Raw genomic sequence first — 27,829 nt, 5'->3', positions numbered from 1 at the left:
CCGACTGCGCCTGCGCGGAGCCCGAGGCGGCGGGGGACGGGAAGTGGGCGGGGCCGGCCGGGAGCGGCTCGCGGGGCAGGGAGCTGCGGAGTAGCAGGTGAGGCTGTGGGGTTCCCTGGGGTGAGGAGGCCCGGGGCATGGGACCGGGGGGCTGACCTCGCTGGAGTGAGGCTCAGGTGGGGACTTGAGATGTATAGGGGTGAAACGGGGCGCTGAGAAACCGGAGGGTGCGGAATAGGGGGGGCTGGGGAGGCAGGGAGGCCGAGACGGGAAGACCCAAGGGGTTCAGGGGCAGAGTGGGGGACTGAAGAACGGAGGGAGTAACCAAAGACCTGAGGAACCCGAGGCAGAGAATTGGAGGGCCAGGGAGGCAAGGGTGTAGACCTGGGGGGCTAGGGGCCGGCGGGGGTGTGGCCAAGCCGAAGACCAGGTGGGAACCGAAGGCGGTGTTGCAGAATGGATGTTGAGGGGCCACGTGCCCCCATTTGCCCGTGGCCGAGCCCCTGTTCTTAGGAGCATCTGGGCTGGGCCCACTGCCCTGACACCTACCCCACCAGCCCCTGCACCTTTGCGGGTCCACATCTCTGCCACGTGCCCTTACCCCGCGGCCTGCCCCTGCCCGTGGCCCCCGTCCAAGTGATTTAAAGCGAGTGTTTTAGTGAAAGCGAATGCTTGGGCTGCTGCCCTTTCAGCCCTAGGTGTGTGATAGGAATCTCAGGCAGGGAGGTAATAGACTTCACCACTGGTTGCTGTGTGACCTCAGGCAAGCCTCCTAACCTCTGTGCAGTAGGGAGAAATGGCACCCAGTTCTAGAGATTTTAATGCAGGGCTTAACACATAGCCAGGACTAGTTGATAGTGATGGACTCCTCCCCCACAGCCTTCCACCCAGCAGGACACATGGCCTGAGTGACACATGTCCACCTGGTACTTCCTGGGGCAAGGCCTGTGGGCAGAGCTATACTCCCAGGAGATGGAATGTAAGGCCAGCTCTGTGAGGTCATCTTTAGCACACTTCTGGCCTTTTTTTTTTTTTTTTAAAGATTTATTTATTTCAGAGAGAGAGAGAAAGCCAGAGTGAGCAAGCAGGGGAGAGGGAGAAACCCCAGCAGACTCCCGGGTGAGCACGGAGCCCAGTGCCTGGCTCCACACCAGGCTGGATCTCACAACCCTGAGATCACGACCCCAGCTGAAGCCAAGAGTTGGTCTCTCAACTGACTGCATCACTGAGGCGCCCCTTACTTCTGGCTTTCATGGCCATATCTGTTCTATTGTCTGATCTCACTCTTTCCCTCCTGTAACCAAGCCAGAAGCGACAAAAGGTGTCAGAAGACCTTCTGTGAGTCCGGCTTTGCCGTTTCCTACCTGTGTGACCTTAGGCAGACAGCTTACCCTCCCAGAGAATATTTCTTCATCTGCAGTGTGGCCTAACAGCTTATTCTCAGGAGAGTTGTGCAAGAGGTAACAAAACAAATACCACTCCAAATACCACTTTGAAAGCTGTAAACCTCCTTACCAGTTCATTTGTAGAATTCCTTTCAGATACTGCTGGAGGCCATCCCTGCCTTTAAAACCTTTCTCCTCTGATCACGGTCATGATTGGGGTTCTCCCCAGAATATCCTAACTTCCTCTTTGAAGGTGTCAGGCCTCAGGGTGCTTATCTCAGCCCACACCACCCACTGGCAGTGGCAGAAGGCAGCCTGCATCTTCCCTCTGCCATCACACTTGCCAGCTGCCATGCACAGAGGGGTGGGCTTCCTGACTCAGGGAGCAGAGCATCTAGTTGAGAAAGTCAAGCCTGGGGCGCCTGGGTGGCTCAGTGGGTTAAGCGGCTGCCTTCAGCTCAGGTCATGATCTCAGGGTCCTGGGATCGAGTCCCGCATCGGGCTCTCTGCTCATCAGGGAGCCTGCTTCCCTCTCTCTCTCTCTCTGCCTGCCTCTCTGCCTACTTGTGATCTCTCTCTGTCCAATAAACAAATAAAATCTTTAAAAAAAAAAAAAAAAAGAAAGTCAAGCCTGTAGAAAGTGGTGGGTCCCCAACAATGTGAATGTACCTAAGGCCCCAGAACTGGAGAGGGGAAAACGGGCAGAACAATAAATTGTATGTCACGTGTATTTTAGCTACATTTTTTAAGAAAAAAAAGATATATGTGTAGGAAAAGATCTGGAAAATTGACACCATATTCGTCGCAGTGGTTACTTAGGAATAAACAAGATTCTCCATTTACAGAAAAGCTTTTAATAAAGAAGGCAATACTGTTGTAACGATGACACAGTTTTAAGGATTGCTGTCTTCTGCCTTACTCCTGGGTTCTGAAGTTGAGCAGGACTCTCAACAAGTATTTTGTCTGTACCATCTAGAAAAAGGCAGTTGGCGCCTGGGTGCCTCAGTTGGTTAAGCGGCCGACTCTGGATTTCAGCTCAGGTCATGAGCTCAGACCTGGGATCGAGCCCTGGGTTGGACTCTGCCCTTAGCTGGGAGGCTGCTTGAGGATTCTCTCTCCCCCTCTGCCCTTCCACCTGCTTATGCTCCCTCTCTCTCTAAAATAAATAAAATTTTTTTTAATCAAGAAAAAGCCAGTTGTACAAATATGCGTTAGTTGAGTTTATGAGTCAAAACCGATAAACTAGAGGAAAATAAATATTTTTTTCTTTGGGATCAAGCACATGGAAGGCAGTGCGCTGGACCCCAAAGGTGTCGCAGTTCAGCAGGGTTTGGCTCAGAAAGGTCTGGGGTAGGGGTGGGGCCAAAGTGGGATTCGACAAGGCAAATCACAGAAGTAGGGAGGTGAGGGGCTGGAACAGGGTGATGGGCACAGAGATGGAAGAAGAGGCCATGAGAAACTGAATTCCCAGGCTGGTGACCTAGCGAGGGGTGGGCGGGTGAGCCCCCAGCGTGAACCCCATCGAGGGACTTCGAACGAGTCACTTGGTTCTTTTGCTCTCTCCCCCCACTGGTAGCCCCCACCTGTCATGACCCCTACCTGGGGAGAATGACAGCAGGTTGCTGGGAGTGGGGAAGAGGAGCAGCAGGGAGAGTGCCATGGGTGTGGGCAGCTGGGGGCTGCTGGGGGGTGCTAGCTGGGATTGTCGTTATTCCCACTGCCGTGGCTGCCAGCTGATGGGCTGTGCAGGGCGGCAGCATTCCGGGAGCCGGAAGGCCATGGTCCATGCGCCACGTTTGGCCAGTCTGGTGGAGGCAGGTGACAAGGGGCCTGGCAGCCCAGTGTACCTCCCCTGGCCTCTCCTTGTCTTGATGACTAACCCAGACTCACAGGCAAGTCCCCCTCCCCAGCCCTGCTCAGCACTGCATCCAGCTGGACACCTTGCCCCAGCTCTGCCTCACCTCCCACCACCTCATCCTGCTCTCTGCCCGCTCTGCCCCCATTGGGCCAGCAAGAGCTCGGGACCACAAGACAGCCCCCTGCCTTTTTCCTGCCTCTATCTGTAGGCCCTGGGCTCCTAGAAGAGGGGATTGTTTTGCTTCTCTCTTTATGGCTTATGTGACAGATTCAGAGTTTCTTGGGAAAAAAAGAAGGGCAAGGAAGGAACTTACTCTTATCTTTAACCCCAGCTGGACCCTAGAGAAGGAGAGCCACATCCTGGTTCCTCTCCTTGCCCCTCACCTCCGCCTGCTGATGCAGAAACCAGCATGTTTGGTCCTCAGCAGGCAGGATGGCCCTGGGTACCTGCATTCCAAAATGCTGAGCTGATGCCACCAGCAAGTAAGGTCACAGGCGAAGGGTCTTGTATTCTGTGCTTTACGCCAGGGGCCAGGCTTTCTCAAACACGGCCCTCCTGTGCACTCTGGGGAGGTCGGTGAGCCAGCCCTCCTCTCACTGAGGTCTTAATCATACGCTTACAGGAGTGGGCACTGTCAAAGATTCCAAGCCCTGCAGAGTATTGTTTCTGGGCTCACAGGGACCCAGACAGCATTTCCCCGACCCTGGAGCCCCGGCTGTTGCTTGGGACCAGGCCTGCATTATTCACATTTCTCCCCTAAGCAACAGGCCAGAGCTGTTCGCAAGCAGAGGAGGTAGGTGGCTTGGCCTCTTTCTCTGCCGGAGGGTGTGGGAGCCTGCTGGGAAATTCTCGCCATCTTCTTATTTTTCCCTGGCTTGGTTCTCGCTCAGCAGCTCGGCCAGCCTGCTCGCTCCCCAGGCGACCCTCACCACCCCCCCACGAGGCTCCCAGCCTTTTCTGATCTCCCCATTTTACAAAGTCTTCCTCTCGTGGTTATGACTCGGGTGTCCAACCTGCTCTTGTCCTGATTCCTGCTGCTTTATCTCTTTATCTTTTTACCTGTTCACCTTTTGTGACCCAGGTCTGCATTGTATTTACTTTTACTGATAAGTAAAGGTGGGTGAGAGCGATGATTTTAAATCCGTCCCCATAACCTTCCATCATAAGTGCCCTAATTTCTGTATTATTTCTGTGTCTGCTTTATTATTTTTTTTTTTAAGATTTTATTTATTTATTTGACAGAGAGAAATCACAAGTAAGCAGAGAGGCAGGCAGAGAGAGAGGAGGAAGCAGGCTCCCCGCCGAGCAGAAAGCCCGATGCGGGGCTCGAACCCAGGACCTGGGATCATGACCCGAGCCGAAGGCAGTGGCTTTAACCCACTGAGCCACCCAGGCGCCCCTCTGTGTCTGCTTTAAAAAGTCAACTTTGACAAGTCTCTGAAGGAGAGAGATTTTGTGGGCTTGGGGTTAGTTTTGTTCTGTTCTGTTTTGTTTTGTTTTGTTTTACTTACTCCCCCCTCCCTTGTCCTTGCACGTCTTTTCCAGATTAGACTCTTAACTAACTCCCTTTCCCCTTCACCCCATGCTCTTCTTGTGGTTTTTTTTTCCCCTCTTTATTCTGCCACAGACTTGTGCTGAGTTAGTGGCTCTAGACAAGGGCAGCCGTGCCCACGGGTGTGGGTACTGAGCGGGCTCTCACCCCTCCTCTCGGTGGCAGGTCCCTCCAGCCTCCAATTTCCAACCCCTGTCACCACTGCCCTCTGGTAATGTTTGTAGGCATGAGGAATTCCAGAAGAGTCTGCCATGCCTTCTCCCTGCCTGTACTCGTCAGAACCGGGAAGGCCTCAGGGAAGGGATGGGCCGTGAAATTGCTCCCCAAATTCTCTGCCTGCAACTTGGGATTGGACCCTCAAGTTCATTCTGGTTCTGCTACCAAAGCAAGCTTCCCACCTGGGTGTTGTGGAGGCCCTGGGGGTGCCCCAGCCCTGGGAAGGCTCAGAGGGGAGTGGGCCTGTGCTTGGCATTGGTGGCCAGGGGGTTGCACACGTGGGTGTGGGGTAGGAAGTAGGGCCTAGAGAGCAAATGGGGGAGGGTGTATGCCGGAAGAGAGATGCTCTAGGACCATTTGGGTCTGGAGGGCTGAACATAAGAGGCGGTGGGCCATGCAGGAGTCTGAACTCTGGGAGGCAGGGTGAAGGAAGAGGGTAGGCTGGTGGTACATGGAGGCCCTGAGCTGGGGGAGAGGAGCTGGAGGCCCACCTTGGGGAGGTGGATATGGTGAGAGCCCGCTGTGACTAAGGCCCTTGTAGGAGAAGAGCTGGGTGGGATGGTGATGAGTATGGGCTCCAGAATCCCTCCTGGACCCCATCATCTCCCAGCCTCAGTTTCTGTTTGTGAAATGGGGGCTCATCCTGGCTCCCAGGGTTGTTAATGGGCAATGCACAGGTCCTGGTAGCTAGTAAGCCCTTGGCCTTCCTGAGGACAGGGCATGAAGAGCCTGAGAGGGGGAATCCAGTGCCCACAGCAGTGGGGTCAGTGGCCTGGGCTGTCCCTGGTGCCTCTCCTTCAGCTGGGTCTCAGAGGCCCAGGACTCTTCCTGTTAGAGAGGACACATCACAGGTGTCCCCCTTTCCTCGCTTCTCTCCTGCTCACACCCCGAGGTGCCCTGCAGCCTCTGTGGCCTCTTCCTACTCCCCCTCTGGTCCACATCCAAAACATCCCGGACCAGCCCCAGCACCATCCAGGCCCTTCTTTTACGTCCCTTGACAGGCATCCCTTCTCGCCACTGGGCTCACAGACGTGATGGCATCACCTCCTCACCTTCTGTCTGTCGAGCTCCCAGGGTCAGGTTGAATCCATTTACCTGCTGTGTTTTCCTGCCTCAATGGCCTGGCCCCGGTGTCCACCTCCTGCCTGCCTTTGGCCATGGCAGCCATCTCCTACCAGGAACATCCCTGCCTTCTCTGTCACTTTTCCTTCAAGGCATCCATGTGGCCTCTTATCCCAGCTCTGTCTCCTGAAGCCACTTTTCTTGGGCTTCCGAGTGCCCCTCTTGGAACTGTGTCAGGACACCAGCTAGGCTTGTTGCTCCCCCTTACTTGGGTCCCCTGAACTCTCTGTGAGGCCAGTAGCCCTGCCCTTCCGCTTTGAGGCCCCGGGCTTGGTGTGACACTTGCTGCGTGATGCCTCCAGGTGAAGGAGAGAAAGCAAGGCACCACGCACTCCGCACTGTGGGGTGAGAGCACTGATCCCCCTGTGTCTTCTGACCCTCACGTCTCTCCTCAGAGCGAAGACCATCCAGAACCCCAGCAGAGACCCCCCCCCCCGCCCCGGGATGCTCTGGGCATGGCCTCTGGAGCCCCCCAGCAGAGCAGCCAGCCGGCAGAGGAGATCCCAGGCTTCCTGGACGCCTTCCTCTGTGACTTCCCAGCTCCACTGAGCCCAGAGAACCCTGCGCCATGGAAGCTCCCAGGGACAGTGCTGAGCCAGGAGGAGGTGGAGGGCGAGCTGGCTGACCTGGCGCTGGGCTTCCTGAGCAGCAGGTAGGTGACAGGCCTGCCAGGTGGGGACAGCACGGGGGCCGGGAGCAAGGGTCTTGGCATGGGCCACCTGCCAAACTGGACTACAGCTGCCACTCACCCCGCACGCCCTGCCCTGTGCCAGTTGTGCTACCTAATGACATCCCTGTGACAGAGCTGCATTGCTTCCCCAGGGCTGCTGTCACGAAGCAGCCCGGTCTGGGTGGCTTGGAACAATAGACACATACTGTTTCATAGTTCTTGAGGCCAGAAGTCAGGGATTAGGGTGTCGGCAGAGTCTCGCTCTCTCAAACAAAGGCTGTGGGGCATTGGTTCCAGGCCTTTCTCTCAGTTGCTGGTGCTGCCAGCAGTCCTTCCTTGGGGTTCTTTGGCCTGTAGCGGCATCACTGCAGCCCAGCCTTCACTGTCACATGGTGTCTGCCCTGTGCATCTGTGTCTTCCCGTGGCGTTCCCTCCCTGTCTGGGTCTCTTCTCATCTTGTAGGGACACCCTGCTCCAGTGGGGACCTCCTCTTACACCTGCAAAGTCCCTAATTCCATGTAAGGTCATATTCTGAGCAGGTTAGGACTTCAGCATCTCTTTTGGGGGAACACAGTCCAACCCATGACAGGTGCAGTCAGTCCTGTTTCTGTCTCATTTCACAGATGGGGAGCCAGAGACTGGGGGGTTAAGAGCCCGGCCAAGGCCTCAGTGGGGGCAGGGCCAGGCCATGTGCCCCTAGTCACGATGACCCAAGAGGTGATAGTGCTGTCCGCTATTCACAGGCCAGGCAGCCGGAACACGGAGATGAGACACAGCAGGCTGAGCAGATTAGAAGGGAGAAACACATAGACAGTAAAGGCTAGCAGCCCATACCAAGTCTGCATGAGCCTCATCCCTCCCCAGGGGCCCTCACACCCCTGAGTCAGACCACGCCCCCAGCCTCAGCATCCTGGCATTTGAGTGTCCCCAAGCGTGCTTCCTGTGGGCTGGTCAGCTCAACCCTGGCGCACCATCTCCCTCTGCCCCCGCCAAGGGCCTGCTTGCTAGAGTCAAGCAGAATTAATGACTCTTACTCACCCCTGCAGTGTGGGGACCCGGGTCTCTGAGCATGAAGGTCAGGGTGAGCTGGCTTGGTCCATCCTGACAGCCCCATGGCCCCACTGAGCTCAGGCAGACATGCCCAGTGACCGTGCCACTTTAGGGTGTGGCTTGTGTGGAGGGTGTCACTGGCCTATTTTGTTCTGCTTTGAAGAAATATTTTGGAGGGGGCATAAGGCAAGTAGATGCAACAGAATAGGCCCGGGTTGCTGCACACGGGGGAGGGGAGGGCTCCCGGGGCTCTGCCTTCCTCAGGGCCCGGGGTCGCACAGGGTCTGTCCTACCAGCAGCCACCAGGCCTCCTGTGGGGTTTTTAGGGGTGGTGGGAAGAAACGCAGGCCCAGCAAGATTGGCTCCCATGCTAGCCCTGCATGCATGCGAGCCCAGAGACAAGAGAACCACAGGCTGCTGGCTCAGAGTCAGAAGAGGGACAAGCTATAGGGCCGGGCCTGGGAGGGGCACCGGGGTGAGCCATCAGTCCGCTGGTCGGGGGAAGAGAGGGCACAGAGGAGGGATGGGGCCAGAGGGGCGGGATCCCAGAAGGTTGGGCTTGTTTTGCTCCACGGCAGTGGAGATGGAAGCTGGTGAAAAAGAGGAGGGTAGCCGGTGACGAGCTCTCCTGCCCAGGGAGGGGCCTGAGCTGGAGAAGTCAGGGGTCTGACTGTTGGGGTCCGCAGGGTGCAGGGCCTTGGGGGCGAGCAGGTTTTAGTTATGTTGGATGGCAGCTATCTCAGGCTACGGGTAGGAGAAAAGCAGAACTTGCTTGACATGATGTGGGGCCCCATGAGGCCCTGTGGCAGGCCCAGGCTCAGGTGTCAAGCAGGTACCCCATTAATTAGCAGGATGCCAGAGCAGGCCTGAGACCATTACCCATGAGGGCAAGAGAGGCCAAGGGTCATGGCCCCCATCAGCCTCCTAACGAATCCATCTTAAAACACCTTTAAGGGGTGCCTGGGTGGCTCAGTGGGTTAAGCCGCTGCCTTCAGCTCAGGTCATGATCTCAGGGTCCTGGGATCGAGCCCCGAATTGGGCTCTCTGCTCAGCAGGGAGCCTGCTTCCTCCTCTCTCTCTGCCTGCCTCTCTGCCTGCTTATGATCTCTCTGTCAAATAAATGAATAAAATCTTTAAAAAAAAAACACACACACCTTTAAAACATTATATTTTAAAGTCATGTATATCCTACTCATCTTGATGGATTTATTTTTGGTTCCTTTTGTTTTTTGCTAGTATTTCTTCCCCATGTAGACACAGTGTTCATGTATGCGAGCGCACGTTGTCTGCTCTGAGTCTGCCTGTCAGGAGCACCCCCACGGACGTTCCTGGCAGCTTCCTGGGGGCTCCTGTCCCTCTCCTTCCCATCCCTGTGGCTGGTGTGGAGGCCCCTGAGTGTCGGGGTCCCCAGGCAGAGTGGTGCCTGGTGTTTTTTCAGATTGTAGATGGTGTCCTTCATGAGACTGTTGGGAAGTCAGATCACCAAGTTCAAGGGTGCAGTGATTTACGTCCTATCTTCCCCCTCATTGTCAGCAGTTCTGTGTCCCATCTCAGATCCCTGAGCAGTGCACACCTCAGGCTGTAATTATTCCTCTGCATTTTCAACTCGGTTGCTAGGCTGCAAACTTGAAAACCCCAAAGCAGGTGGAACTGGAATGTTTCTTGGGTACCTGGCCTTGCATACACCTTCTGTTTACTGCAGCATCATCTGGAGTCTTTAGGAGCCCTGACCATTGGGAGAATGTTGCGGGGGCGGGGGGCGGGCTAGGGGGGAACCCCTGGGCGGGCATATCCAGGAAACAAGGCCTATGGCCTGAGGCCAGGCATTGTCTGTGTCCCCAGGCCAGAAGCTGCTTCCCTGCCCCGGAAGCTGCTTCCCTGCCCCGGTGGCCTTTCGGGCCTGCAGGAAGCCGAGGCACCACCCCCCAGAAGCAAAGAAAACAGCACCGCTTCTCCCTGCTGCGAGAAAGGAAAACCCAGTGGTTAGCAGGAAATCCCCAAATGACAGCGGAACTCATTTCTCATGTCTTGGCTGGTTGTTTCTCAAAGGTAGTTCCAGAGGCCTCTCCCCTGAGTCACCCTCTCATTTTAAAAAAAACCACAGATTCATCCCTGTAGGTTCCTAAGACTATCTATAGACACACCGTGGATGCCCAGCCCCCAAAAAGAAGTGACCCATTTGCGTGGCTGTTGGGAGGTCCTTGCACTCAGTGAAAAACCAGGTGTGTCTGCCCCGCAGAGAAGCACTGGCTGCCCTGGGCGTGGACCCCCAGCCCTCGAGGACAGACACACAAAGGCGAACACACATCGTCTGGCCTGTGACGGGTTCCCACTGGTGGGGAGGCAGATTCCGGGATCAGAATGCATCTAGCGGTACAGGGGCAGCAGAGGAATGGACTCCTTCTGCGCAGGGGAGCCAGGGAAGGCTTTCCGTGGCTGCGGTGTGGGAAGCACTGTAGGCCGAGCAGCTCAAACACAAAAATGTATCATCTCAGTGCTTGGGAGTCTGGAAGGCCAAGATCAGGGTGTCAGTAGGGCTGGTTCCTTCTGGTACTTTCTGGCTCATCACCCCAGCGCTGCCTTCATCTTCACACACAGTTCTCCCTGTATGCATCTGTGTCTGGGGGGTGTCAGCTCTGTGGTCAGCTCAACCCTGGCACACCATCCCCCCCCCCCCCCCCGCAAGGGTCTGCTTGCTAGAGTCAAGCAGAATTAGTGACTCTTACTCACTCCTGCAGTGTGGGGACCCGGGTCCCTGAGCATGAAGGTCAGGGTGAGCTGGCTTGGTCCATCCTGACAGCCCCACGGCCCCACTGAGCTCAGGCTTTTCATAAAGACACCAGGGTTCCTGGATTAGGGACCCACCCTTCTATATGACCTCACCGTAACTAATCACATCTTTTTCCAAATCAGGTCACATTCTGAGGCCCTGGCAGCTAGAACTTTAACATAAGAACTTTGAGGGACATAATTCAACCCGTAAAGACTCCTGAAGTGCTAGAGGGCCACCAACTGGGGTTGGTGGCCGGGAGCCGTCATCAGCCTGGACACCGGGCAATTTGTGCAGCCCCCCACAGCCCCAACCCATGCTTGCTGTAGCCCAGGACCTGGTAAATGGCATCGAGCTGGTGTCCATCCAACTCCTCGAGGACCAGAGGCCGACCTGCCGCTTGCCGCCGCACGTTGTGGCACAGGCAGTTATCACTCCCTCCAGATGGGCGTCCCTGAGTGGGGAGGTCTCCATCTAGAGCATTCGGGGAGGCACTGGGGTCTTAGCTTCTGCCAAGGTGCCAGCCCCGCCTCACTCCTTGTTCCGGTCTGCAGGGGCGCCTTACCACCACTTGCTTCATCTCTGGCCCACGAGGCAGTTTCCCAGCTGCTACAGACAGACCTTTCTGAATTCAGGAAGTTGCCGGGGCAGGAGGAGGAGGAAGATGACGACGAGGAAGAGAAGACCCCTGTGACCCGTGAGTTCTCTTCCCTTTCTGGCTGGGACACTTAGCAGGCGACAGACTCACCCACCAGACAAAGGACGGGATGGGGTGGGAGGTGGGGGGATGCCAGTTCCGGAGCTGTCAGGGCTCACCTGGCTGCCACCGCCCTTCCTGTTGCTAGAGGCAGTCATAGGCAGCACATGGCTGAGGGCCATGGAAGGGCAGCGTTTACGCGTGCTCCTGATGGCCACCTGGATGCAGAGAGAGCGCTCGCTCCAGCCTCAGGTCGGCAGGGGGAGCACGGCCGCTGTCTCCCTGAGCTTTGGAACCGCCCAGGAGATGAATAATGCTTTTCCCATTCTACATGGGAGGAAGCTGAGGTGGCAGCTTGGTCGCCCACTTGCTCTTCTGCCTCAGCTGACACTGCCCCAGGGTGGCGTAGGAGCCAGGAGGGTGACATGTGTGGGGCTCCTGGGGGCGGCCTCAGGGTCCAGCTGGCAGAAAATACCAGCATTTGGGCCAGTTGACCGACCTGATCCAACTCAGGACCCTGACAGGTGGAGACTCCACGGAGTCTGGAGAGCTAGCTTGGGGAGGGGCCCGTTGGTCTGCCTCCTCCTGGGGCACTGGTTAGTGTGGCATGCCCCCAGCCACCCCACACCACCTGGGGAACCCAGAAATGGGCAGTGAACCTCATCATAAAAAAATCAGGGCTCGCTCTTTGCATGTCTTCGTTTCACTTTCTCGATACAGTGAAGGAATTAATGAAATTGGGAATTATTTATTTTTTTTAAAGATTTTATTTATTTATTTGACAGAGAGAAATCACAAGTAGGCAGAGAGGCAGGCAGAGAGAGAGGAGGAAGCAGGCTCCCTGCTGAGCAGAAAGCCCGATGCGGGGCTCGAACCCAGGACCTGGGATCACGACCTGAGCCGAAGGCAGCGGCTTAACCCACTGAGCCACCCAGGCGCCCCGAAATTGGGAATTAATACGGTGAAACCCCCCCCCGTCACCTCATCCGAGGGGGAGGTTCATTTTAAGACCCCCAGGGAATGCCTGAAACTGCGGATCGCACCAGACCCTCTGTATATGCTGCATTTTTTCCTATACACGCACACCTCTGATAAATTTTAATTTATAGACTAAGCACAGTAAGAGAGTAGCAACTGATACTAAAATAGAAGAGTGATAATAATACACTGTAGTAAAAGTTACATGAAGGTGGTCCTCTCTCTCTCTAAATATCTTGGTCTGTACTCACCCTTCTTCTGGTGATGACGTGAGATGCCTGCGCGGTAGGATGGAGTAAGGTGAGTGACATAGGCATCACAGTGTAGCACTGGGCTACTGTTGACCTTCTCCCTTTTTTTTTTTTTTTTTAAGATTTTTTTATTTATTTGAGAGAGAGAGATTGAGAGATAGAGAACATGAGAAGGGAGGGTCAGAGGGAGAAGCAGACTCCCCACTGAGTGGGGAGCCTGCTGCAGGACTCCATCCCTGGATTCCAGGATCATGACCTGAGCCAAAGGCAGTCGCTTAACTGCCTGAGCCACCCAGGTGCCCTTGCTGTTAACCTTCTGACAGTACCCTCTGATAACCCCATGCCCCAGACCGCAGTTGACTGCCAGTACCTGAAACCTGGGAAGGCGAAATCGTGGCTAAGGGGAACTCCTGTATAATTTGTTGATTTGCTCCTTTATATATTGCTTATGATTACTTCTGTCTTTATGGATTTAGTCTCTTTATATATTGCATATGGTTACTTCTATCTTGTCTCGTATTTGTTATCTGTGTTACTTGGAGTTGAGCCTGAGTGTGAGTGTTGAGGGCAAAACAAGGAACAGGTTGGGGGAGAAAGAAGGTAAATGCACGCGGCCCCTTGCTTCAGCACGGGCCGAATTCTCATCCCCCCCACCCCCGCCCCTTCCGTGGCTCCCTGCCCACATTCCATCCCAGCATGGCCTCACATTCCTGCCTGGGAGGTGCGGGAGACAGCAGCCCACAGTGACAGGCAGCCTTTGTCCTCCGCAGAGCCCCACAAAGGGAGTGCCCCACCCGATAGTCCCGGCGGGAAACCAGCACCACCTGCTGGCGGGAAGGCCCTACACGGGGCTCCTGCAGGCCAGGGAAGGGGGGATGGCCCCTCGTGGTGGGAACTCACAACCTGCCCTGGCCCTCCATTCAGGCCCTGGCTCTGGGACCCTGATCAGCTCTCCCTGTCACTGGGACAGAACATAGGAAAATCTATCATCTTGAAGCCCTTCTTGGAAAATGGGCTTCCGGGCAGGTGTTATGAGCACCCCTGCTCAACGCCAGAGGTATGACTAAACCCCCCAGGGCTGGGTCATGTGGAAACACCAGCCGGCCCCGCTCCAGTGAGCTGGTCCTGTGGGTGCCAGGATGAGGCCCTCAGCGGGGAAAGCAGGTGTGTCCTGCCAGCGGCATCAGGAGTCCGTGAGCCAGCCAATTGGCCCATGGCTTATCCATTGCTTATCATTGTCAGTGGTAATTGCCTTTGCTGAAGCTGAAATTCAAGTTCAAATGTGTTGATGGAAATGGTTGCACGACCTAAGGCAGGAGAGTACATGGTGCCCTGTGCCTCGCCGGGTGTCTCAGGCCTAATAAAAGCAGAGCCCGGGGGCACCTGGGTGGCTCAGTTGATTAAGCATCTGCCTTTGGCTCAGGTCATGATCCTGGGGTCCTGGGATCAAGCCCCACATCGGGCTCCCTGCTCAGTGGGGAGTCTGCTTTTCCCTCTGCCTGCCCCTCCCCTTCTGCGTTCTCTCCCTCTGACAAATAAATAAATAAAACCTTTAAAAAAAAAAAGCAGATCCCAGAGGGAGAGGGAAGGAGCCCAGGAGCCCAGATAGTCGTCTGAACGTAACTGTCTACAGAGACAGCGCTGTGCAGTCCAGCTGAACGAGGGGTCTCTGACTTTTTGGCAGGGGATTCACTGGGCCGAGCACGTGTGGACATGTCTTCCCAGAGCTGAGCCTTCCTGTTCCCACAGCCCCTCAGGCCAGCCCGGCTGGTCTCCCACTTCTTGCCAAACACCTGAATGGTGCCTGTGTCCTGGGTGTGCCCACAATGGCTAGTACTAGACACACCTGCCCCCCACCCCCGACTTTCACGTGTGGATTCCCTCAGACATGTCTTCTGTGGCCTCTTGTGCCTTCCCTGGCCTCTCCCCCTTTTTCTTTTTCTTTTTTTTTTAAGATTTTATTTATTTATTTGACAGAGAGTGAGACAGCGAGAGAGGGAACACAAGCAGGAGGAATAGGAGAGGGAGATACAGGCTCCCTGCTGAGCACGGAGCCCGATGCAGGGCTCCATCCCAGGACCCCTGGGATCATGACCTGAGCCGAAGGCAGATGCTTAACCCACTGAGCCACCCAGGCGCCCCCCTACCTTTTTCTTCTGCAGCCTCCACCTTTGGGCAGGAGCTCTTCCTTCTCCGACACCTCCCCGCTCCAAGTCCTTCAAGTGTGTCTGGTGACTCTCCTCAAAGTCTGCCCTTGATCCCCCTCTGAGGTGACCGGCTCCAATTCACCTGTGCCTGCTGCATGCACCTGGGCCAGCAAGAGTCCCAGGAGCATTTTGTGTGTGGAAATGACCTGAGCCTCTGAGGCTTACCACCCAAGGATTCCTTGGGACCTGTTCCTTGTTAGTTCCTTGTTAAGCTTTTCTTTAAAAGGCAGGTTTAGGTAGGATTTGGGGTGTGTGTGTGTGTGTGTGTGTGTGTTGTAGGGGCTGTTACCTGTTTTGTAATGAATTCCCCCCAAAATTTAGTGGCTTAAAACCAACATATATTATCCCATAGTTTCTGTGGGTCTGGAATTTGGGAGCCACTGAGCTGGTGGTTCTGGCCCAGTGTCCCTCATGAGATTGTGGCCCTAGGCTTGTGGCCAGTGGAGCAGAGGTTCCATTTCCAAGGGGTTTGGCCACTTAGCTATTGGCAGGAGGCCTCAGCCCCTCCCCACATGGACCCTCCACAGAGCTGCTTAAGTGTCCTCCTGCCATGACGGCTACTCTCCTCAGGGCCAGTGATTCACCAGGGAGATGGAGAAAGAGAGACAGAGACAGAGACAGGGAGGGAGAGAGAATGTGCCAGGTGGGAGCCACAGTGCCTCTCAGGAAGCAGTTCATGGTCATTTCCGGTTGATTCTGTTTCTTAGGAGCAGGTCCCTAAGGCCCACGCCCACGGGGAGGAACCAGGCTCCCAGTCAAGCGTTACAGAATTTATGGACATATTCTGAAACCATCACCTGGGGCTAACACTTGTCCTGGAAAATTGAGAAAACACCAAAAAAGTCTTAAGAAAAAAACATCCGCTGTCAAACCACCACCTGCAGACACCCACTGCTGCCATTTTGATTGTATGCTTTTCCTGCCTTTAGTTTTCTGGTCCAAGCCGTTGAAGGCTTTTTTGGGTCCTCGTGATCAAACCCTGTGTGGGATTTTCTGTTCTCCTTCTTTGCTGTGACATTTTTTTCCTTGATGTTTTTTCCTTGATAATTGTGACATAAGCATTCTACACAATCATGCACTCTTTAGAAGTCCATTTTAGTTTTACCCTTTAATTTTTTCCCATTAAACTTGGCAACAACCGTAGGCTCGCATGCTGTCGTAAGAAATAACAGGGGTTCCATGTGTCTTTTACCCAGTTTCCCCCAATGGTAAGGTCTTAAAAAACTAGTAAACCATCACGACCAGGATCTTGACATCGTCAAGATACGGCAAGTTTAATTCTACAAGGATCCCTCATGTTGTCCTTTGTGGCTACCCTAATGCCCCATGCTCCTGTCCCCAACCCTGACAACCATTAATCTTCTCTGCTTCCATAATTTCATCATTTCAAGAATGCCTAGAAATGGAATCCTAGAGTATATAACTTTTGGGGATAGGCTTTTTTCTCTCTGTATCATTCTCTGGAAATTGATCTGAGTTTCTATAACATGCCAGGAGTTCGCTCCTGCCTTCCTTCCTTCCTTCCTTCCTTCGTTCCTTCCTTCCTTCCATGAGTAGTATTCTGTGGCACGATATACCGAAGTTTACCTGCTCTCAGGTTGAAAATCATCTGGGCCATTTCCAGTTTTTGCCCATTGCAGGTGAGCTGCTGTGAACACGGGGGCACCCAGGGTTTTGTGCGCACGGTGTCTTAATTTCTCTGGGCTCAATCCCCAGGGGTGCAGTTGCTGATCCATGTGTCCATTGTGTGTTTAGTTGTGAAAATCATGTTTAATAGCAGCTTAATTCTTCATCAAGAGACTGAGCCGTCATTTACTTTGTCGCTGGATATGTACTGCTTCTAATTAACGTGCCATTATAAATGATTTTAAGCTTTGTCCTGAAATTATCTTTGCGTTTCTGGCTTTCCTTGGGGAGGGGTCCCATGAGTGGAGCTGCTCACTCTGGGTCAGGAGCCTCCTTCCTGAGCATGTTGTCCATGCAGACATTGCCCAGTACTGATGACACAGGCTGTCATACACAGGCTAGGGTGCTCGGAATACCCCTGGGGCTGGGGGGCTGGGGGTTGGGGGCGTGCAGGCCTGTGGTGGGCACCGTCTGAAGAGCTCCAGGGGCCACGGGGAAAGGGGGGGCAGGCAGAGCGATTGGAGCCCAGCTGGCCTGCATCGGTGCCTCCCTAATGGTCCTCCTTTGTGCCTAGCAGTGCTGGATGCCAAGGGCCTGGCACACACCTTCTTTAACCGGCTCTGGGAAGTGTGCAGCCAGTGGCAGAAGCAGGTGCCCTCGACTGCGCGGGGCCCTCCGGGGCCGTGGCTGGTCTCCATGCATGCCATCCGGAATACCCGTCGCAAGATGGAGGACCGGCACGTGTGCCTTCCCGCCTTCAACCAGCTCTTCGGCCTGTCGGTGAGTGCTTCACCTCCAGTGCTCCTCCTCCCAGGCGCCAGTCAGAACAGTCAGAACAGCCGAGGACGCCTCACATCAGGGGTGGGGGCCAGCCAGGGTTCTGAGCGGAGCGGCCAGCCAGAGCCAAGGCAGGAGTGATGCCTATAGCTGTGCCCCCCAAGCACACCACTGGGGGGAGCAGAGGCCTGATTCGTCGGCCCAGCACTTCTGGGCCAGAGCAACCACCAGCCACCTTGCTTTCCCAGCTGACAGACTGAGGAAAGGGAATGATCTGCCCAAGCCTGTTAGAACGGGGGAGTGGGGAGCCCAGGAGTCACACCCGCCCCAGACTCAACAGTTGCTGAGCCCTGCCTTGTCTTAGGCGCTGGGAGCCACCTGGCACCCCTTCCCTCATTTTATGCTCCAGGAGCTCATTACAGAAAGTAAACCGAGGCTCCAGAGGCTTGTCCTTTTCCAGTGCTGATGGCCAAGGCCATGCTGATTCTTCCAGTCCCTCCCCAGTCAGCGCCTAGGCTCCACCCCGCAGACCAGAGCATCAGCTAGGTGACAACCTGGGTCGCGGCGAGGGCGGTGTGACTCCCGCGGCACTCCCCACCAGGACCCCATGGACCGAGCCTACTTTGCCGTGTTTGATGGTCACGGAGGGGTGGATGCTGCCCGCTATGCCGCCGTGCACGTGCACACCAATGTTGCCCGCCAGCCCGAGCTGCCCACGGACCCCGCCAGAGCCCTCAGAGAAGCCTTCCGGTGCACCGACGAGATGTTTCTCGGGAAAGCCAAGCGAGAGGTGAGAACCAGTTAATGGGCCTCACACACAGCATGCAGTCCGCAGTCGTTCACATCAGAGAGGCCCAGCCCCAGGGTTGATCTGCAGGCACGGGGAGGGAGCGCCCTGTGGCAGATCCTTCCCAGTGGCCTCACACGGAGGCCTAGGCGAAGCAGGGCAAGGCAGGTCACGGCAAGTGGAGGGTTGAAGTTTGAATAACCCGTTTGGGCTCTGGGCTCTAATCAGGGCCACCTGCCGCCATCCAGGCCAGGAAAAAGGGCCTGGCTTGAGAGACAGAGGATGTGACTGAGGACACGGGTTCAGGCCAACTGGCTCGTGCGTGAAGTTTGTGCACTCAGGGTGGGGGGACCTTTGCTATCTCTAGGACCAGCCCGTCCTGGGAGAGGAACTCTGTCCACAATTAGCAAGTACCCCAGTTTGTCAGAACATCAGAATAGAGGGGTGCCTGGCTGGCTGTCAGAAGTGCTGGGGACACTTGATCTCAGAGTTGTGAGTTTGAGCCCCAGGTTGTATGTAGAAATTACTTAAAAGTCTTGAAAATTTAGGGCGCCTGGGTGGCTCAGTGGGTTGAGCCGCTGCCTTCGGCTCAGGTCATGATCTCAGGGTCCTGGGATCGAGGCCCGCATCGGGCTCTCTGCTCGGCAGGGAGCCTGCTTCCCTCTCTCTCTCTCTCTCTGCCTGCCTCTCTGTCTACTTGTGATCTCTCTCTGTCAAATAAATAAATAAAATCTTTAAAAAAAAAAAAAAAGTCTTGAAAGTTTAAAAAAAATTTTTTTTTTTTTTTTTAGAAAAGAAGATATAGAAAATAAAGCCCATGATTAATACACACAACCCCCTGGGGCACCTGGGGGGTTTATTTATTTATAAATAAATAAAATATTTAAAAAAAAATACACACAAACCCCCCACCCTGCTCCCACTCACCTAGGCAGGGTCTTGGCAGGCTGCTGGTGCCCACTGTGTGTACTCTTTCTTTTTTTTTTTTTTTAAGATTTTATTTATTTGACAGAGATCACAATTCACAATTAGGCAGAGAGGCAGGCAGAGAGAGAGGAAGGGAAGCAGGCTCCCTGCTGAGCAGAGAGCCCGACGTGGGGCTGGATCCCAGGATCGTGGGAACATGACCTGTGTGTATTCTTTCCTCAGGAACTGTAGCCATGTAGGGATCCAGCCCTTGTTTCGGAAAGAACACATCCAACACCTCCTCTATGAACTTGCCACCCACTGGACCTTACCCACAGAACCTCATGGGGCCCTCCCAGCAGCCCTGCCAGGGAGCTACTAAAATGGTGTCCCTTTTAGACATTGGGAAACTGAGGCGCAGAGAGCTTAAAGGACCCGCCCCTGTTGACATGGCTTATCAGGAGACTTGGGAGGGGATTCGCTGTCATCAGGCGCTCTGAGCACAGACCCCAGTGGAAATCAGCAAAGGCAGACTTTGCATCTTACCAGAAAACCATATAGCATCTAGACCTAAGTGGCAGCCCCATGAAAAAGGGACAGGCCTCAGCCCCCATGGCCTCTGTCACCCTGGGCCACCTCCCAGGGTAATGATTCTCTGAAGTAGGCTCTCAGATCAGGTTGCTGTTATTTTAAGGTAGCTTTGTGGAGATGTAATCCACATGACAGATTACACATATTGCCAGCATACAACACAGCGTCAGTTCAGTAACAAGTAAAGTGTGCAGTTGGATAGGTTTTGGCATTTGTCTACAGCTGTGTAACCCTCCCCCCGGTTACAGACCCAGCCACCAACCCTGAAGAGTTTTCTTCTGTCCTTCGTTACCCCACCCTCCTGCCCACATGCTCCCCAGAAGAGCACTCATCTGCTTTCAGACATTACAGATACTAGAGCTCCTGTTTTCTAGAGCTGTGTGCAGACGAGACCACACAGGCTCTGCTCTCCCATCGTGCAGCGGAGACGCCTCATGTCCTTGTGTGCTTCAGCAGTCCGTTCCTTCTTTCTGGCTGAGCACTGTTCCAGGAGTCAGTCCGTCTGGCTGGGTGTGAGCCCTCCGAGCTGGCGCCCGGCCCACCACGCCCCTCTCTCCTGGCAGCGGCTCCAGAGCGGCACCACGGGGGTGTGTGCACTCATCGCAGGAAAGACCCTGCACATCGCCTGGCTCGGGGACTCCCAGGTCATCCTAGTGCAGCAGGGACAGGTGGTGAAGCTGATGGAGCCGCACAGACCTGAGCGACAGGTAAGGGCCCCCTCCCTCTGGGCCTGGGACGTCCCCAGCCCCCATCACACTGCACTGCGCAGGACGGCAGATGGTCATCGAAGTAAGAGGGGCCCTGGACCACCTTCCGAGGGAACTCCTGGTGTTCCCCCGGAGGGAGGGCTCTTGTGACTTGAGTGACCGGAGTTTGGCGGTGGTCCCTGAAAGCTCACAGCCGAGAGTCCCAAGTAAGCCCTTCTTACCACAGTGACACGGAGCCTAGAGCTGTGGGGGAGAGCTGGGCCCTCTGCCCAGCAGGCAGCCCAGGAAGGGGGGTCAGAGGGCAGGATCCTACACTTCATGCATATGGCAAGGGGTCAGCCAGCCACTTGGGCTATGAGAGGAGAGGGTTCAAGGGAGGAGGTAATGCTGAGCCGGGGTCAGAAGGAACAAGGCTTGGGTCTTGGTTGGGTAGAGGCTGCGCTAAGATCCTGAGGTCACCAACTGTCTGAACCTTGGGGTCCTCACCCGGACATGAGGATGGTCTTCCTCCATGGACCCCCATCTCACAGGTGTCTAGTCTGTCTCCTTATATAGGGAAGCAGGGAGTTGGCTACTGGGGAACGCCTGTATGCCCTGTCCCCGCTTGGCTTTCCCCACGTGGATGGGTGTTCCAGGGCATTCCACGTCAGCATGGGAAGCGCCCCCACCCTCCTGTAGGGCTCCGCGGAGCTCCAGTCTTCCCCAGTCCTGTCCATGGATGTGGAGGCTTCCTCGGTGTCTTCATGCTAACAGCAACACAGCGGCAAATGACTCAGTACTGTATTTCATGGCTCAGGGTCCAGCACATGAATAGAGCAGCGTCCTAGAAGTGGGATGGAGGGGTTGGAATGTTTTCAATGGTGGTCCTGGCATGGTTGCCACATTGCTCGCCTCGGGCTGTGTGTCCACGGGAGTCCCTTTGCCCACAGTCGCACTGAACCACAGGCTCCTGCCAGTCTGAGAGGAAGGAAAGCGGCTGTTGGGTTTATGTTTGTCTTAATGGACTGAGCCTGAGCATCTTCTCCAACACGGGAGGTCATTTACATTGCCTTTCTGGAGAGCCCTTCCTTCTTGTCCTTGGCTCACAGGTCTCCTGGGCTGTTGCTGTTGTTCTTATCAGTTTGTAGGTCAGCTCCTTGTCTACAGGGTGATTTGCAAATAGCCCCCTGCTTTGTCTATGTTTAGGGGCTTTTTGCCTTGTAGACACTTTGGTTTTTATGTAACTGAACGGAGCTGTCCTTTTGTGGTTTCTAGATTTGGAAAGCACTGCAGGGAGTGTCAGGCAGCGATCACCAAAACAGCCAGGAATGACAGCATTCCTGGGCCTCCCCTCCTACATATGCTCTTCTCATCATATGGAGGAGAGGACTGAGGCTCAGAGAGGTTAAGTAACTTGTCCAGAGCACACAGCTGAGAAATGGCAGCTATGCTATGTCCCTCCACCGTCACCACAGCTCTGGGGCATTTGGTGTCTGCTCCCCGTTGGACCATCCTACCCTGAGACGGGCAGTCAGGTGAAATGCAGTCTAAGTCAGGACTAGATTCAAGCCTCTGGGTTCCTGCCTGCCTGCATCCCCGCAAGCTCACTGTCAAGCTACACCACCTCTGCGGCCCAGCGGGGACTTTTCCAGGCAGCATTCCCCGAGCCCCCCTGAGCCCCACTATGCGGCACCATGGCAAAGAGCACAGCCCCCCCAGCCAGCCTGCGTATCCACCTGACTCTCCCCAGACCCTTCTGAGTCTCTCTTCCCCCTCCACCTGCTTATTCCTTCCTCCTCCTTCCCTGCCTGTGTTCATGCTCCTTTTTGCCTTTTTCTGGAACTGCTCACACCACAGCGGGTTCTCAGGCCCAGAGGGAGCCGTGCAGGCAGGTCAGGGCTCCTGCAAACCTTCCAGGTCCCACTGCTGCCCTCATCTTCAGGGAACTACATGGGAGGCCCAGCCTTTGCTATTGGTGTTCCCCCTCCCTCTGGCCCTGCAGTAGGTCTAGATCTGCACAGAGACCTAGAGGAAGGGCCCACTTCTGTGGTCCCAGAGAGAGGGGACTGGGATCTCCAGTAGACACTGTCCCATGGGGCATGGGAAGCTCCCAGCTCAAGAAGCTGGTACCCCAGTGTCTATCATGGCGGTACTGCTTTCATTTCCGGGGGGGGGGTGTGATAGAGGCAGAGGGACTTCGAGAAAGGACAAGGCCTAGTTCAGGTTTCATCCAGGCCTGCCAGGTGGCCACACATCGCACAGGCTTGCTGTCGCCCCAGTGGCTAGCAAGGAGGAGACAGTATCCCAGAGTGAAACGTGAGGCAGCGAGGATCTGTGACCGTGGCTGCTCTGTGGCTGAGGTGGCCCTTCCTGCAGCTGGAGGAGGACGTGCAGGTTCCTCGTGGTCCATCACCATTCTCCTAATGCCTCCTCTGGGCGCCGCCCCCGGGCCACGGCTCCCAGCACTGTCTCGGGAACTGGTGCGTCTTGACTGATGCAGCCTTGCCGGGGACCCTGCCCCAGCGCCTACTCCGGCTGTCCCCCACAGGACGAGAAGGAGCGCATCGAGGCACTGGGTGGCTTCGTGTCTCACATGGACTGCTGGAGAGTCAACGGGACCCTGGCCGTGTCCAGAGCCATCGGTAAGGAGGCAGGAGGGTGGGAGACCAAGGCCTTTGGCCTGCTGCCCGAGGGTCACCCAGCTGTCAGGAACAGCAGCATCCTCTGCTGAGAAATACAGCACCTGTGATCTGTGGGGCCGTGGAATCGGACTGAGAGACCTCTGGTGAATTTAGTGCATGAGCAAACACCTCAAGGTCTTCCATCTCGCACAAGTAATCCCAGTTTAAGTGGTATGCGATTATCTTCTTATTAAAACATTTTCCCAGAAAAACCTACTAGGAAACCCTTGGATAGCTACTGTATGTGCTGGAAGGTCGTTTTCAAATATTCCATCAATGAGGATTATCGATTGTCCTCTACCTGGTCGTGCTGATTCTTTTCTCCATCTTAAAAAAAATCCTGCTGCTGCTGGGCCTCAGGCTAGGGCTTGGCCGCCACACCCCACACCTCTCCCCTTGGGTACTTAGATGCCGCTCTGTTCCTACTGAACCCCACAATGTGACACCCGTCCCTCCCGGCCACCTCGCACGTGCCGGCTTAGAGCCCTTCTCCCTACTGCTGCTGCCATCATTGGGCATCTGTACACACCGCAGTGGGGAGGTGGCCGGGTGGGCCTCTCCAAGCAGAGGCTCCTTCCACAGAGCAGGACACCCCAGGCAGTTCAATGGCAGAAAGTGGTGGGGGCTGGTGTGCCCTTGGAGGGCAGGTGTGGAAGGACGGGACCCGTGGGCCTGGGCAAGGTGTAAGGAGGAGGCCGTGGCTTCCAGTAGCACTTTGAAAGTAAAGCCAACAGAACTTGCTAGAAGATTGGATGTGGGGTACCAGGGAGAGGGTCCTGAGGGAGAGGGAAGCTACAGACCTGAGTATAAGGAAGGAAAGGTGAGGTCTTCTCCCTCAGCCACCACCCCCTCTCTGACTCTGGGCCCAGCTCCACTGGAAGGGAAGAGGCTGTTGGTCAAGTTGACCTCTGGCCCAGCTGGGCTGTGACTCTGCCCACTGGGACACCAGGATAATTCTGCCATGTCGCCCTCTTGTTTTCTTCATAGCCTTTAGCACCGCGTGAGTGTCGAATTTCACCATTGAGCATGGGTGTCAGAGGAGGGTGGCCGGGGCCTGGCGGGATGGCACTCGGCAGTGGGCAGCCTGGCCCTCTGACTCGAGGCCCTTCTCTCCCATGCCCAGGGGATGTCTTCCAGAAGCCCTATGTGTCAGGCGAGGCGGACTCAGCCTCTCGGGAGCTGACCGGCTCCGAGGACTACCTGCTACTGGCCTGTGATGGCTTCTTCGATGTCGTCCCCCACCAGGAGGTCGCCGGCCTCGTCCAGAGCCACCTGGTCAGGCAGCAGGGTGGCGGGCTACAGGTGGCTGAGGAGCTGGTGGCCGCAGCCCGGGAGCGGGGCTCCCATGACAACATCACAGTCATGGTGGTCTTCCTCAGGGACCCCCAAGACCTACTGAAGGGTGGGGCCCAGGGGGCAGGGGATGTGCCCTCTGGCCTCTCAGAGCCAGAGACCAGCACTCCACAGAGAAGCTAGGAGCTGCAGGCCATCGGGCCCCACCCCCCGCCCCATCCCATACCCTTCCCCCTCAGATGCCTTAGGACCTGACCAGTGGCGATGGGCAGGCAGGTGCCCCCCTCACAGTGCTTTCCCAGGGCCCCGAGTCCCCCGTGCTGCTTGCAATCAGTCCGTCCTGGAGGCTGTGGGACTGTGCTGGGGGTTGTGGATGGGTTATTTATGTCCTGCTCGCAAAGGCAGTGGGATGGCCCGGATCTCTGAAGGAGGCCTAGGGAAGAGACCTCAGCAAAGAGAAGAGGACCTGGGAAGTGGGGCAGCTCTTATCCCGGCCCCATTGGGTGGGGGCAGGACCAGAGGCCACAGGTGTGAGCCACAGCCAGACCAAAGATGCCAGGTGGGCGCCTGGGGCAGCAGGGCACTGCATGTGAGACCCCAGGTGGACCCAGGGCACTGGCCACCTCCAAGTGTGTCCCGGGTGAATGGCGCAGGTTTCTCATTGGCTCCTCCCTGGTCACAACTGGGAGGACTCCTCTTTCCAGATGCGCCTGGCTGCTCCTGGCCTGCCAAGCCAGGTTCCCAGAGTGGGGAGCGCAGCCCCGCCGGGAAGGAGGGAGCACCAGGGATCTGGTCTGCTGTGGGCACTTGTGGTCCCCCCAGCCTCCCTCGTCCCCTCCCAGCCCTGCACACACCAAGGGAAGGGAAGGTCAGAATGATGACATGTGGGTCTTTGTTTGTGGTCTTCGCCCCCCCCCCCAGGGAAGTCTTAACTCAGAAGCAGTATTTCAGGTTTTTGTCTGTTTTGTCAGTGCCAAGTGGACATGTCGTGTCATATAACTTAAACAGAGCTGAGCGTTTATTTTATTCTTAGAAAACTTAAGTATTGATTTTTTTTTTTTATTTGAAGAAACTTCTTTTGCAGTATTACTGATTTTTTTTCCTTAATCAGGATTGAAACAAAAACTTTTCCAGGTGGCGTTAATAAGCCATTCAAGTGCCTTAAACAGCTTTAGGTAAAGGCTAGGACCGCCAGGCCTGGAACGGATTCTAACAGGCATGTTTCCATTTTTACAAAAGCAGGATTTATTTTGTTATAGTGGCATGATCTGGGCTAGAATTCTTCCCGGACGTGTTCTTTCCGCCTCTTGTGATTCCATTCGCTGCTGACAGCAGAGCAGCCCTGAAGAGCATAGGCTATGCTGTGCAACTGGGCCAGACCGCGGGGCTCTGGGAGATCAGGGTGACCCGCCAGCCTCCCTCGTTTGACTGGAATATCCTAGGATGTCTTGTGTCGGTAATCAAATGGGTTTCATTGGGAAGCACCGCTTAGAGGCCCCAGCAAGTCCAGAGGCAGCCGGGGGGACTTGGGCTCTGTTCGGAGCCCATCCTACACAACTGCTCTATAGCCCCCAAAACCCCTCCTCCTGTCTCCCACCGGCCACAGCGGGCATCCTCTGCCACCTTGCTCTGCCCACAGCCTGACCACCTCGGGGAGAGTTCTACACTCCCTAGCATGCTCTGGCCAGGCGGGGCTCAGGAGCTGCGAAACTTGGGTGACTCCAGTGAGGCGGCTGTGGTGTGGGTGTCCAGTGGGAAGTGACAGGGCTGTGTGTAGAGTCCAGGCAGAGGTCAAGGGCCCAGAGAGAGGGCTCTCTGGTGGGAGGACCCAGGCCTCCAGGTCTGGGAATGGCAGTGGCTGGCCAGGAGGGTGCAGGGAGGACCCTGATTCTAGTGTACCGAGGGGCGCCTTCCGAAGAGGCGGCGGATCAGTGGGAGAGGCCCCCCGCAGGCTCAGCATCTACCCCACATTCCCGCAGCAGGGATGAAGAAGCCCAGATGACGCGATCAATGCCGTGCCCCCCAAGGCTCCTGATGGAAGGCATCTTAAACACAATCGCTGCAATTCAGAGACGGTTTAGTGGGAGCCAACAATGACCTAGTATTGCCCTCACTGAATCTGAAGGCCCCACTGTTTTCTGGGGGTCCAAAGCCCCCTGTTTGGCCCTTCCCGGCAGAAGGCTGGCAACAGCATGTGCCCCTGCCCTTCACTGCTGGCCTGGCTGCCCCCGGGCGTGATCTTAGCAGAGGGAGGAAGCGTGGACTTCCGTTGTTCTCCCTTCTTTGCCAGTCTCTGATTCCGTGATTGCCACCAAGAGCGGGGCTTCACCCATGGAGCCCAGATCTCACTGTGTGCCAGTCTGATTCGTGCCCCGTGTTGCAGTGATACACCCCTCTGGCAGAGGCTTCTGCTGTCTGGGGCTGCTCATCCTTGCCTTGGGGCTGAGGGAGCCCTCGTTCCTCCTGCACAGATGCCAGCTCTGGGCCAGCACCTAGGCATAGAGGTCTCTTCTCTCTTGACCAGACCTGGACTGGGAGCCATGGGCATCTTCAGCCTCTGAAAGCCCTGGCCCCCCTCCTCTTCGGAGGCCACAGTCCCAAGAGGGCCCCTAGCCGGGACCCCAGGTCTGGAAGCCTCAATCTCCATCTCAAATCCTAGCTTTGCCACTAGCTCATTGTCTGAGCTAAGCAAGTCACGGAGCCCTCCTGGGCCTCAGTTTCTCCTCTCTAGGGCCCAGGGTTGCACGGAAGCTGTGATTCTGGAAGGTCCTGGAAGGTCCAGGGCTGTCCCAGGGAGCTGCTGCCAGTTCCAGGGGAGCCTCCCCTGCTGCCAGCGGGAAGAAGTGAAGTATTATTAGGGTCTATTCTTACAGTTAAGTGGGCTGGAAGGGAATGGAGCTGCTGATGCTTGCACCCAATCTGGAACACAAAAGCTAGAGAGAGCCCTACTAGAGAGCTCTGCTTTTACAGGTAGAGCAGATTCTGAGCCAGCAGAGGTGGGAGAAGCAGACTGGGCCCAGCTCCCTCCCCCCATAGCTGTAAGGTAGAAGGACATGGAGCTGGGCTGGGCACAGCCAGGCTCTCCCTGACCTCGCTCATCCTCGGCACCCGGGCCAAGGAAGGAGATGTGCTTTAAGGGGGCAGTGGTGGGGACAGGCCCCACTAGAAACATGCAGGCTCTCTGAGGTCCCGAGCCAGCCTCTAGCCACAGCCCACTCTCTTCCTACCCTCCCCAGCCAGCACGCGGCCCTCGCCTGTTCCTGTGCCCTACTGGCTCAGGGTTCTGGGTTCGCTGCACAGGTAGGGTACAGTCCCGTGGCCGGGGGTACAGCCACACCAGTTCCCAGGCCTAGCCCTGACAAGGGCTCAACGGAAACCTGCTGGGCCTGTGCAGAGTAAGCTGGTTCGGTTTGGGATCCTGCCGGTCGCCCCCAGGAGGCAGCCCCAGGAGACCAGCACTTTCTGCCGAGGCTCCACAGCTTTGCCAAACACGCCGAGCTTTGCCATTCATGCGCCATGCAGCCTTGCCAAGGGTTTATCTGTGCACATCTCAGCAGGGCTCCTGGGAGAGGTGTTTTCTGTGAGGGGCGTCTTGTCCCAAGACGGGATGGCTGTTCCCTCTGTCTGTAGGGATGAGTCCCAGGCTGAAGGGGCCAGAAACGTGGTTTCCTCCCAGGGGTCACTGTGCTCAAGTGTCAATAAACCATGAGTTCTGAAACCCTGTCA

At 55.9% G+C, this 27,829-nt stretch overlaps 1 protein-coding gene across 4 annotated transcripts; it reads left to right on the top strand.

Moving 5' to 3' along the window:
* Positions 1-33: 33 nt before the first annotated feature.
* On the top strand, positions 34-27,829 carry PPM1F (protein phosphatase, Mg2+/Mn2+ dependent 1F). 4 transcript variants are annotated; one of them, XM_047696761.1, is made up of 8 exons: positions 34-97; positions 6,529-6,785; positions 11,178-11,320; positions 16,960-17,162; positions 17,761-17,949; positions 20,007-20,150; positions 22,678-22,771; positions 23,934-27,829. In XM_047696761.1, exons 2-8 carry the CDS (start codon positions 6,589-6,591, stop codon positions 24,284-24,286), a joined length of 1,323 nt encoding a protein of 440 aa, XP_047552717.1. In that variant the 5' UTR covers positions 34-97; positions 6,529-6,588; the 3' UTR covers positions 24,287-27,829. The 4 variants fall into 4 exon arrangements, with proteins under 4 accessions (XP_047552717.1, XP_047552718.1, XP_047552716.1 ...); XM_047696762.1 differs by lacking the exon at positions 34-97 and adding an exon at positions 1,216-1,460; XM_047696760.1 differs by lacking the exon at positions 34-97 and adding an exon at positions 3,789-4,036.

The sequence above is a fragment of the Lutra lutra genome, chromosome 12, assembly GCF_902655055.1.
Source record: "Lutra lutra chromosome 12, mLutLut1.2, whole genome shotgun sequence".
Classification (NCBI taxonomy): domain Eukaryota; kingdom Metazoa; phylum Chordata; class Mammalia; order Carnivora; family Mustelidae; genus Lutra; species Lutra lutra.
The sequence above is the reverse complement of the archived record's forward strand: the minus strand, read 5'-3'. Positions and strand labels throughout refer to the sequence as shown.